This window comes from Vombatus ursinus, unplaced genomic scaffold (assembly GCF_900497805.2).
Source record: "Vombatus ursinus unplaced genomic scaffold, bare-nosed wombat genome assembly UNPS02014832.1, whole genome shotgun sequence".
In the NCBI taxonomy this organism is placed as follows: domain Eukaryota; kingdom Metazoa; phylum Chordata; class Mammalia; order Diprotodontia; family Vombatidae; genus Vombatus; species Vombatus ursinus.
The window spans coordinates 73,126,849-73,139,580 of NW_020954610.1; the positions used below are offsets into that span (position 1 = coordinate 73,126,849).

The window sequence follows — 12,732 nt, forward strand, 5'->3', positions numbered from 1 at the left end:
ACATGCTGCCCAATTATCAATGATTAAAAGATATGATTCTCCTTCCAAACTTAAATTTGCCTGTTCTTAATTAGGCACCACAAGCTAATTGTCTGCCTCTATAAAATGTTTACAGTGTAAATGTTGACTCAAAGACTTGAAGTAATAGAAAATTTAGTTACTGAAGACATCAATCTCCTCACGTTTTCTTTTCTACTCGTCTCCCCTCTCGATGTATCTGTTCTTGATGCCTCAGTCTAGTGCAAGGCGAAAACAATGCAAAAAAAAAAATGCATTCTGCCTTTTATACTTGACTTTTTTTGTTTGTTCTTGGTCAGTGATTTTTTTTTTATCAGTTTTAGGTGATTCCAGGTATGAAAATCCCACCTCCTCTTAAGATTAAGTAGCACATCTATAGCTTAGTGCTTTGGACAGTTACCTGGGGAAACGGAAAGCTTAAGTGAGTCTACTAACTACAACGTGTTCGAGGCAATACTTGAACACAGGTCTTCCGGCCTCCCAGGCCGGCCATCCAGCTACTATAGCACATTGCATATCTTATTTGAAGATAAAAGTTTTAAAAGGCAGATGTATACATCTGCAGCCACAAATTATACTTGGATGGACAGTATACAATTACACCCATATATAAAGATGTACACGCAAACATATATAACCATAAATATCCATAGAAGTACCTAAAAACAAAACTTTCTATCTAGTCTTCTTATAAAACAATTCTTAAAGGGGTTTGTGTCAAACAACTGCTTTGAATTAAGGAATCGTCAGGTGTTGCTCCGATGCTCTAACTTCCAGGAGAAAGGTTTTTTCTATGCTAAAATATGCAAACTATCCATCAGTTTCCATTTCCTCTCTCCCCTGAACGCCCTTTCTCAAATCCGGTGGGTGTGGGAAGGTTCCAGAGATGATATTTACACGCGCCTTTACTTAAACCACTTGGGTGGAGTCCAGCAGAGGCGACTCTATAACCGAGGGGTTTTTAACACTATTGCCAAATAGCAGTAGAAGGGACACTTTGATTATCTACACAAGCGATTTGGGAGCTCCAGAGCAGTTGTTCTAGGGAAAATTGACCGAGGAACGGAAGACGTCTGAGGAGCCTCAACCCCAAGTGAAGGCAGGAACGTTGGCTCTGTTTCTCGTGCGTTCACCTTCCGCAGCCTTCTCCTCGGTTGTTGAGGAATTGTGGAAACTCCCTCACCTGTCAGAACCCAGATTTGCTGAGGAAGGGAGCGCGGGCACTCAGCGCTTTGCCGCCACTCCCCTGAAGCTCCTGCAACGGCGAAGACCCAGAAGCAGCGCAGGTGCTGAAGGTTTAGACCCAGATGTTAGCGCGCCCCCACCCCAGTCAGCCCCCAGTGAGACCCACTCCACTGCCAACAGACGCCATTTGTCAGGGGTGCCCGGCTCGAGGGCACAAGCTGCGGCGGAGTGTTCCTGGACGCTCCGCCTTCTTCTCCTAAGCCGCGAACAGCAGGAACCAGAAACCTTTCCTTAGGACCTTGCCTTCGGCCCCTTCTGCTTTTGGGGCTTGACTCTCCTGGCCAGTCTTCCTCCCCTGGCCTCCTGCAGCGCCTGCCTCCTTCTCCTCCACCGCCGCCCCTGGCCAGTCCCCTTGGGGCCCCTGGGCAGCTCCACCCCAACTTTGCGCGTGAGTCGCGCCCTCTCCTCCCAAGCCCCTTCTCTAGGTCCACCTACTCCGGCGCATACAACAAGCTGCACTCGAGTTTGGAGGAAGCCAATTCAAACCTTCTCTGATCTCCTCGGAAAAAAAGCAAAAAACAAAGAAAAAAGAAAAACCCGAATAAGGTTATCCGACTCGGGAGGTAAGGAGATAACGCACTCTGCATACGCTGGCACCCCCTAAGTTGAAGGAACCCTGCATCTGCCTTGACTTGTGCTGCCGAGGAACTATCCTTCTCGCCCCCCGGGAAGAACTGTCAGCCAGAAAGAAATCTCTTCGACCGAGTTAGCTCTTGGGACGCGTTTTAGAGGAAAAAGAGACCTCCCTTCTCCAACTAAACTCGTCCTTGTCTATTAATCCTTCGATCAGACTGGGGCTGGAAAAGCTGAGGGGGAGAAGCCACTTTCAGGGAGAGAATCAGTAGCGGGTACTAAATCTGGTCCCGACGCCCCGGGTGACCCATACTTAGGGGGCAGTGCGAAACCATGGCCGGGTGCTGCTGCTTGTCCGCGGAGGAGAAGGAGTCGCAGCGCATCAGTGCCGAAATTGAGCGGCAGCTGCGCAGGGACAAGAAAGACGCGCGTAGGGAGCTCAAGCTGCTGCTGCTGGGTGAGTGCACGATAGAGCGCGAGTTCGCCCCCCGAGCTCTGTAACATACCCAAAACCACGTATCAGATCACCCATATTCAGAGGATGAGCTGGTGGAAATACCACCCTAACACAGTGTGACTAATTTCTAGTAATCTAATTACTCCCTGACCTCTTACTTGCCACGTTTTTCATTCTTTCTGTAAAATTTGGTCAGGAGGTTTGCAACCTTGGAGGTTTGAGTTCCCTCCACTATACTTTTTTTTGGGGGGGGTCGGGCCTTCCCCTTTACTTTGTACCAGTGACAGCCCACCCTTCCACAAAACCTAGACCACGTTATTCGTCCCCCTTTGCCCACTCCCCCCACCCCCGCTTAATAGTATTTTTTTCAATTACATGTAAAGATAGTTTTCAACATTCACATTTATAAGATTTTAAGTTCCAATTTTTTCTCCCTCCTTCCCTTCCCTCCCCCCTCTCCAAGATGGCAAGCAATCTATGGCTATACATGTAAATCATATTAGACATATTTCCACATGAGTCATGTTGGGAAAGAAGAATCAGAACAAAAGGGAAAAACCACGAGAAAGAAAAAACAAACAAGTGAAAATAGTATGCTTCTATCTGCATTCAGACTCCATAGTTTTGTCTGGATGTAGATAGCATTTTCCATGATGAGTCCCTTGGAATTGTCTTAGATACTTGTATTGCTGAGAAGAGCTAAGTCTATCAAAGTTGGTCATTGCACAATGTTGAACCACGTTATTAACCGACTGCTTTCCCTCTTTCCTTTTTGCCTTCCTCCTAAAGCAATAAACCTACCTTCTTTCTTACCTCTCTAGTCAAGAGCCTACTGGACTGGCCCTTCGGTGAAGAATGTTGGCTGGGGGGGTGGGGTGCAGTGCCATCCCCACTTCACTTTGCTCTATGCTCTGAGATTGATCTGTTCTCACCTTCTCACTGTGATTTCTGTCCAACACTCAACCTTTTATCTTATTGCCACTTTTTCAGGTGCTGGCTGTCACTATTTCAGAGACCCTCTGGTTGTTGTTACCATGCTATATGTAAAGTTCTGGAACTTTGATGTCAGAAAAAATGCTGCCTTGCAATGCTTGGCGAACAGTTTAAATTGTGTGTGTGTGTGTGTGTGCGCGCGCGCGCGCGCATGTGCATGTGCTTTATACCGAAGCCTTGAATAATATGATTTAGGAGGAAAAGTGGGGGGCATTGGAGATTACTGTTAGGGTTTATCCTGTGCCTGTCTAATGCTAATGATTATTGCTAACTGCTTAAGCACCTATACTGTGTATTTCCACTCTTCTTGTGAGTGACCAAACAGGCTATGTTTAATTTTAACATATTTATGTACTGTCTTACTTTAATGCCACTCTATTTTAGTGACAGATTTGTTTGTGTATAGAGTGCTGGACTTGGTGTAAGATCTACACTTGGGCTCTAATATTGCCTCTTGCACTAGCTATGTGATCCTGGGCAAATTATTTAATCTTTGTGCCTCAAAACAACTAACTCTTTAAAACAGATTCTTAAGAATAGTCAACTCTTGAACTGATCCAACCATCCTGGAGAGCAATTTGGAACTATGCCCAAAGGGCTATAAAAATGTGCATACCCTTTGACCCAGCGATAACACTTCTAGGTCTGTGTCCCAAAGAGATCATACAAATGGGAAAAGGACCTACACGTACAAAAATATTTATAGCAGCTCTTTTTGTGATGGCAAAGAATTGGAGACTGAGGGGGTGCCCATCAGCTGGAGAATGGTATATGAATGTAATGGAATACTATTATGCTATAAGAAATGGTGAGCAGCTGCTGACTGAGTCTAAACACATGACCCCACATTGAAATGAGGCAGCTCTCATGCTCAAGACCCTACAGAAGGCCAACCAGACCATCTCTGAAATCTGAGAGATTCAACTTTGGAGAGTGGCACTCACCATGCCCGCTGCCCCCCGAGTCTGCTGTAACCTTAGGGATAGGGCTGCCAGCTTGTGTTTTTACCAACCTCATTCCAGGCCCTGTTGCATCTCCCCGACCTGTCTGGTCTGTACATTCTTATCATGATCCAGTTAAACAGGCCTTCTTGCTATGGCCCATTTGACACCAAGAATCAAACTCCCAGGGATTGTTCTGAGTATAGGAACTAGAAAATGAACGTGGCTACTTGAGGGAGTTAGCAGAGAAGCATCATTAACATAGATGGCCATCTTTCCCCTCCACTACCCCACCCTAATTCCGGATATGGCTCCCTGTATCTACCCACATGGTATGGCCTAGTGTAATGAGCATGTCCATCCTTCCTGTCTTAATTTTCTTGGTAGCGTGGAGAGTGGATGGGTTTAGGGGTGCAGATTAGGCCCATTGAACTGTGAGTGGTTTCTCTGTGTCTCTCTTCCCTCCTTCCCCTTTTTGCTGAATGATGAGGATGTCTTGGAAGCAAGCAGGGTGGGAACCAAGCAGCAGGTAAACTCTAGCCTTAGGTGAAGGAAGAGGGAGTGTCACCATGGAGCAGGCCATGAACCAGGATGCCACCACCATTTCCTCAAGACCAGGGCCAGGATCCCCAGAGCAGGAAGGGACAGCAGTCTAAGAGTTTTTTTGATAGAGGTCTATAGTTTTCACCTAGGAAAAATATTCAAGCAAAAGAAAAAAAAGAAAGAAAAAGAAAAGAAATGATAAGCAGATGGACTTCAGAAAAACCTGGAAAGACTTAAATGAACTGATGCCAAGTGAAGTGAGCAGAACCAGAAAAACATTGTACACGGTAACAGACACATTGTTTGATGACTAAATTTGATAGAGTCGGCTCTTAGCAATGTAAGGATCAACTATTAGCAATGTAAGACAACTCCAAAAGACTTATGATGGAAAATGCTGTCCACATACAGAAAAAGAACTATAGAGTCTGAATGCAGATCGAAGCATATTATTTGCTGTCTCTCTCTTTTTTTCCTTTTTTTGTTTCTTCTTTCTTGTAGTTTCTCCCATTGGTTCTAACTCTTCTTTACAACATGACTAATGTGAAAATAGGTTTAATATGAATGCATATGTAGAGCCTATATCAAATTACATGCCATCTTGGGGTAGGGGGAGGGGAGAGATGGGGAGAAATTTTGGAACTCAAGATCTTATGGAAGTGAGTGTTGAAAACTAAAAATAAATTAAAAAAAAAGAAGAGTCAACTCTAAAACTGGGTCAGAGAACTCCATTTGTTTAAAGTTTGATAACTATTGCAATACAGTTGATCTTCATAATCCCATATGTTTTATGCATTTAAAAACATGATTCTGAGAAGGGGTCCATAGACATCACCAAACTGCTGAGAGAAATTATTATTTTCTATTAATAACTCATGATTAATTAGAATCGAGTTTTTTTATTTCCTCATTCAGGGACCAGCCCCTGTAGGTCTGTCAGTAAGTCACTGCAGGGCAAGGCTGAAACTAATCAGCCATGATTAATGACAATGATAATGACTGCCCTAATCATTGGGGTACATGCTCCTCAATCTTTGGCAGGACCCTACCCAACTAGGAGACTTCTGTTTGAAGTGTAAACCAAATCTAATCTAGGTAAATTGTTGCCATGAGGGAATAATCCCTTGTCCTTGCACCACTCCTTTGGAGTTTAGGGTAACCCAGCTAATGAAGGAGAAAACTGATCAGAGTGGTTTGGGTGGAGATGGATTCCTCGGGCCAGATTGCTGAAGGCAGCTGAGTCTTATGATCAAACCAACTTCTTAGCAGGAGGACTAAAGACTTTTAGCCCACCTCCTCATTTAAATGTCCACCAATCAGGGTTGATTTTCACCAAGAGCATCTCCGTTTTCCAAAAGTATATTAAGGCTTCCAGTCTCTTCATGGCTTTGTCTTTGGTTAGGGAGAGAAACCACTGACCATCAGTTTATTGATTATTAGCTGGCCTAATAAATAAATTGATTATTAATTACCCAGAAACTGTGTCTCAGGATTTTCATTCGTCACACTGCCAAAGAGGTACATGACATAGAAAAGGTTAAGAACCTCTGCTTTTAACCAATAAGTGAAAGATAATTTCTGTTAAAATCACAGATCCAGTGGTATTCATGGGTAAGCTAGCCGCCCAGTAGGAATTCAGCTCAGCCAACACTTCTGAAGCTCATACTTTTTACAAGACAACTATCATATTTTCCTCAAATCTCTTCTTGGGCTTAAACATTCCAAATCTTTCTTTTCAAGTCTCTCTCCCCTACCCAGATCTTGATTTTTAGACAAACTGATATCTCCTCTATCTTGTAAAGTTTTTTTTTAATTTGTGCCCATTAAATTTTGTCTTATTTAGTTCACCCCTATGTCCAGTCTTTAGCTAATAATAAAATCTGGCTTCTCTATGAACATTTCTTTTCCTGAAAACTGCTTTCTCAAAGGACCCACAATAACTTCCTAAACAACATATCCAGTGATCTTTGTATTTCTTCCTCGAACTCTCTCCAGCATCTTTTAGTTTTGACTATCTTCTCTGTTGACTTCAAGGACAACATACTCCCCCAGTTCACCTTTTATTCTCCAAATGGTCTTTATCTAAGGAAACTCTCTATCTTCTTTATTTAACTGTAGGCTGTTATAAGGTAGATGTTTCTGAAGGTTCTCTTTTCCTTGATCATCTCTTTCATTCCCATAGCTTCAACTCTCCCCCGTATGGAGCTGACTCTCATGTCTTTCTCTAGCCCCAATTTCTCTTTAGGGTTCCAGAAGTGAATTTTCAACCATCTACAGAAGATATTTTCATCTGGCCACTTTCTCAGCCCCAGCAGTATAAACCAGATCTTTCTCCCCAGACCTGTTCTTCCTTAAAATATCTTCTGTAGACATTTGAAAATTCACTTCTGGAACCCTAAAGAGAAATAATTTCTGAAAGTAGTACCATCATTTTCCCATTGTCCCATATTTGAAAGCTTGATGATATGGATTCTTCCATCACCTCTCACACTCAATCCAATCAGTTCTATTTTTGCAGTATTTCCTCACCTGCCTACTACAATGTATTCTTACTATATTGGGATAGACTCTCCTTATCTGGTCTATTAGAGGCTATTGCAACAGCTCTTATTGCCTCCACTGAATCCCCCTTCCAGTTATTCTTTCACTCCATTGCCAGATTCTGCTTCCTTAAACACATATTTGGTTATGTCACTCTTCCAAAATCTTCAGTGTTTTATCAATAGTAAAACTCATTCGAGATTCTTGGTGGTTTGGTGACAAACTGTCATTCTAGCTTTATCTTATAGTCCTTTCCTATATGTACTCTATGTTTCAGCCAAACTGGAAGACTTGCTTTCCCCTGCAAATGCCCCATTATTTCCTGTCTCATGTGTTTGCTCATGCTGTTCTTTGTACCTGAAATGCCCTCCATTCATGGCTTCTTACCTTTTAGATTCCTATCTATCCTTTTAAGTCCAACTCAGACTCCTTCTGGAAGCTTTCCCTTATGCTTGGTGATTACCTTTCCTTTCATCTTCCAAACTTTACATAGAAAACTTAAAAAAGAACTATGACACATTGAAAATATAATTCATCATTATAATTTCTATTAATGTGCTATTTTGCTCTACTAAACAATAAGCTCAGTGATAACAAGATTTGGGGTAGAGAGGAAGATTGTGAGACAGGCATTGAACTCATTGAAAAAGGAGAGAGAATATTCTGGGTGTCAGTAGATAATGGCTACCGTGATCTGGATTGGGTGACAAATTTAGATTCCATGAACCTCAAAAGAGAAGAGGTCACTGAATGATGGTGGTAGAGGGGGTGTCTAGATCAGGGGTGGGGAGATAGTTCTGTAAAGTTTGGATTCAGTCAGAGGGCCACACTTGAGGACTTAGAGGGCCACATGTGGCCTCAAAGCCACAGGTTCCCTACCCTTGATCTAGATGTAGCAATGGGAAATGAGGAATATTATGGCACCCCCACTACAACTGAGGAATCTAGGGGATGAATGAATGAATGTCTAGTTAGTATTAGAAAGAGTGGCTAGGAATGTGGCATCATGAGGTTGAGGTAGTCACATCACAGTGAGTGCCAAAAGATGAGAGGAGCAAGGAAGGAAATGGTATAAGATAAGAGGAAGTTTGTAAATTATGGAGTATGCATTTCAGAAGGCCCAGTGGAAAGGATGGTTACATCTGGAAGAGGATGGGGCAGAGACAGAATTGAGTTGGGTGGCAATGAAGATACCTGGTGGTGGGGAACAAGAGACAGTAGAGAAGAGTTGAATTCAGTACTCCAGGGGAGAAAATATCTTTGTAACTGATTTAGGTCATGCAAATGTAGCCATAAGTTTTGGGCTGCAGTTTTGAATATACTAGCCCAGGAAAGGAAGATTATTCCATTTATACACAGAAAGTATTTACTGACTTCCTACAGTGTTCCAATGACATCTTCTTTCTGGACCCTGATACCTATACCAGGCACCTAAAGGGCAGTAGGGAAAGAAGGATTACACTTTATATTTACTAACTTTTCCTCCTATTTCTCCTCCAATTTTATACAGGCTTTATATGAGCTTCCTTCTCCTCGGCTACTAATTGTGGCTGGAGCTTACCACAATCATGCTGATTTCATCTACTGTAAATCTATGTTGTCTGATCTCAGTTGGCATCTTGCTACTGCAGGAATTGAAGGATTGATGACATATTGATTTTTATGTCTCATTCCCCACAGTAGTTGTTTCATTTTCTTGCTACTTTATTTCCCCTTTGCTTCCACCCCACACTTGAAACAGATGGTCCAGCTTGTGAATTGAGGCCCCTGACAGGAAAAATCTCTATCAACCGAAAATCCTTTTTTCCCCCCAATTCTTCTGTGACATTTCCTTCCTTTTCTTTAATACCAGACCTCTAGAGAAAGTGTGTTTGATGCCTCCTTCCACTTGCATTTCTTTCCTTACTGTTCTATTGAAATTTTACTTAGGCCACCAACAGTGGTGTACTAGTAAATGCTTAATAACCAGTTCTCCTTGGGGGGAAAAAACCCGTAGACACAACACATTTTTATGCTTAATCTACATGTTTCCTCCATCACTTTTTAAAGTCTAGACAATCAACTAAGCAACAAACCAAACCTTAATTCTTAGAGTTTACTGATTTCCAGGTGTAAATGTTCTCCCTAAAAATTTAACTATCTCCAGTTTGAATTGGCTCCAGCATAATACTGTAGAGCAATGACTTCCTTATTATCAAATACAATGGACAATTTTATTGCCCATTCACCAGCAGTACCTGGATTTATTCTGCTCTCACCAGAATATTCATTTGGCAGCTTTTGGGTTCAGAATGTTAAGTAGTACAGTCCATGACTTTATTCTCTAATGCACATGATTTGGAACTGCCCCAGGATCCCAAGGACAATTTTTAAAAAATAAATTTTCCTTTTGTTATTATGAACTTTGCCAACCTCTGCAAAGAATAGAAAAAGAGGTGTGCATGTGAAACATGAATCTCAATTCAACAAGTACAAGATTTTGTTTTTTGTTTGTTTTTTGATGAGGCAGTTGGGGATAAGTGACTTGCCTAGGGTCACACAGCTAGTGTCAAGTGTCTAAGGCTGGATTTGAACTCAGGTCCTCCTGACTCAAGGGCTGGTGCTCTATCTACTGCACCACCTAGTACAAGGTTTTTTTTTTTTAAAGTATATTTCAAATTTATCATAGTAGTTCTGCCCCAAGTACAAGGGTTTTTTAAAAGTATGTATCAAATTTAGCATAGTAGTTCCAACATTGCCCTTCTGTGAATTCTTAACAAATGATTCATTGAAAGAAACAAAAGGAAGGATAGAAAGCACAGACAGCTTTGAAAGCTGAAGATTGCTTTTCTTCTAAGTAAATTCAAATTCAATCTACAGGTAATAGAGATCTACAATATCACATACAATTATCTTTTTCTGTTCTATCATGTATATGAAATTGCTCATTAAGAGAAGTGTTTAAGTTCAGAATAAAAGTAAATTTTAAAAAATGATTCATTGGTGCTCTTTTTTTTCTTTTTAAAATAACAATATCTCTAAACTCTATCACCCCACCCCTAAATAAAGCTCTCTTTTTATAACAAATCAGATAGTCAAGCAAACACATGAAGATCAGTTTTCAAATAACAATTTTTTTTAAGTGTCCCAGAAAAGCAATTAGGGGAAAAACTTCATTCCTTCTTCCTATTGCTTTTATAATGGAGGAAGAGGCAGAGACATGCACTAAATGGCCATTCTGGTAATTCAATGTGGACAGGACCCTGGACCAGAGACTATTTTTATCTTGGCTTGCCGGCTTTAATAAGCCTGAATTTCTCTAGCCTGTGTAAACTAAAAAATACTGGATTTGGTTAAGATTGACATTGACCATTTACTTCAGGGTTGTTGAAATATCCTATTGTCAGTTATGTTAAAGGTGAAGAAATTGAGTGACTTGCCTGATGGTGTTATAGCTGACTACTTCTAGAGCTAAGACCTAGAGCCCAGGTCTCTTGACTTTCTGAGCTCGTGCTCTTCTCACATATTCATCCCCATTCTTTTAAAAATTACAGTAAGAGAAGTGCTTACTTAGGATAATTGAAGCTAGGCAATAAAGACTGTTTTGCTGTAATGGATTTATAATGAATAATTGCTGGAAATCATTTTCTCAAGTGGAAAGAGCAGGAGATGAAAAGGAAATGCAGAACAGCCTCCCTCATCCATTAGCAAGTGAAAAATATTTCAAATCTAGTAGAGGGGAACAAAAGCAAAAATCCTATGTATCCCTTTCCCTTACCTCTTCATCCTCCTACATCTTTTTGTCTCCCTGGATTTAGCTCTTATCATTAATATATTCCAGGTGCTAATGTGATTGAGCAGGATCTTAAGTTTCTTCCAAGTTGCTTTTTTAAGTTCCTAGTGAGCTTGCTTTTTTTTTGGCAAAGGATGTAGCAGAAAACTGGAACACAACCCAGGAGAGTCAAGCAGACCATTCCAAATGTCAGCTAAATATTGCCTAGTAAAGGAGGGTAGCATATTATTGTATAGTTATCATCTGGAGAATAGCAGCAGTTGAGTTACCAATACATAGTCTTATTAAAAGCCTAGTCTGTGATATGCCTTGATCTTCTGCCTGTATCTTGGCCAGCAAATCCTTAGGTAAAAGAATCTTTTTGGGGTGCTGAGTGTTTTGGAAGTTCAAATGGACTTTTCTTCTTAGGTGATTGGGATGTTAGAAGTGGGAAGAGATAGGAGAATTGCTACTTCTGGAGAAGATAAAAGGAAACCAGTTTTCATTTAATATTTTGTACATGTTTTTGGAGAGCAATTTGGAACTATGCCCAAAGGGCTATAAAAATGTGCATACCTTTGACCCAGCAATAGCACTTCTAGGGCTATATCCCAAAGAGATCACACAAATGGGAAAAGGACCTACATGTACAAAAATATTCATAGCAGCTCTTTTTGTGGTGGCAAAGAATTGGAAATTGAGAGGATGCCCATCAATTGGGGAATGGCTGAGCAAGTTGTGGTATATGAATGTGATGGAATACTATTGTGCTATAAGAAATGATGAACAGGCTGACTTCAGAAAAACATGGAAAGACTTGTATGGTCTGATGCTGAGTGAAGTGAGCAGAGAACATTGTACACAACAACAGCCACATTGTGTGATGACTAATATTGATAAACTTAACCCTTCCTGGCAATACAAGATATAAGACATCTCCAGAGGCCTTGTGATGGAAAATGCTATCCACACCCAAACAAAGTATTATGGAAGTCAAATTGTTATTTTTTTTTTCTCTTCTGTTGAGTTTTGTTTCCTCTTTCTGGTGGGTCCTCCTATTGGTTTTAATTTCTACTTATGACATCACTAATGTGAAAATATGTTTAATATGAATGTAAATGTATAACCTATATCAGATTGTGCACTGTCTTAGGGAGGGTGGTGAGGAGGAAGGGGGAGAAAAATTTTAAACTCAAAAGCATATGGAAGTGATTATTGATTAATCTAAAAAAATTATTTTGTATGTGTGTGTCTGTCTCTTTTTCTGTCTCTGTTTCTTGTCTTTAAACAAAACTTTTCTTAGTACATTCCAGATAATGCACTTTCATCCTTACCTTTTTCTCCTTCCTTCCTTCCTTCTTTTTTCTTCTTCTTCATCAGGTTTTTAAAATTAAGATGTTGATTACAGACCTGAATATCGTCTTGTTTCTAAGCTCTTTCAGCTGTTACATGGAAGTAATGGGAATAGGAGGTGGCCTTATCAGATAGGAACACCATGACTTAGGAGAGACTTGCTTAGGAGAGAGTTAAAGCTACCTCCCACCCTCTAAAGAAGAAAAGCTGGAAATAACATACTGAGGAAGGAGAAGATGCTGATTTTGGAAAGTTACTGGCAAACACTTCTTGTGATAAAGAAGTGGGGGTTTTATAGGACTTGAAAGGTCATTGTA

At 40.9% G+C, this 12,732-nt stretch overlaps 1 protein-coding gene across 1 annotated transcript in view; it reads left to right on the top strand.

Annotated features, from left to right (window-relative positions):
• The first annotated feature begins 682 nt into the window (after positions 1 to 682).
• Positions 683 to 12,732, top strand: part of LOC114026056 (guanine nucleotide-binding protein subunit alpha-14) — a 271,430-nt gene continuing 259,380 nt past the window's right edge. The window contains exon 1 of the mRNA XM_027839669.1: positions 683 to 2,293. Coding sequence (XP_027695470.1) covers positions 2,170 to 2,293 — 124 coding nt within the window. The 5' untranslated portion in view covers positions 683 to 2,169. The remainder of the gene's footprint in view (positions 2,294 to 12,732) is intronic.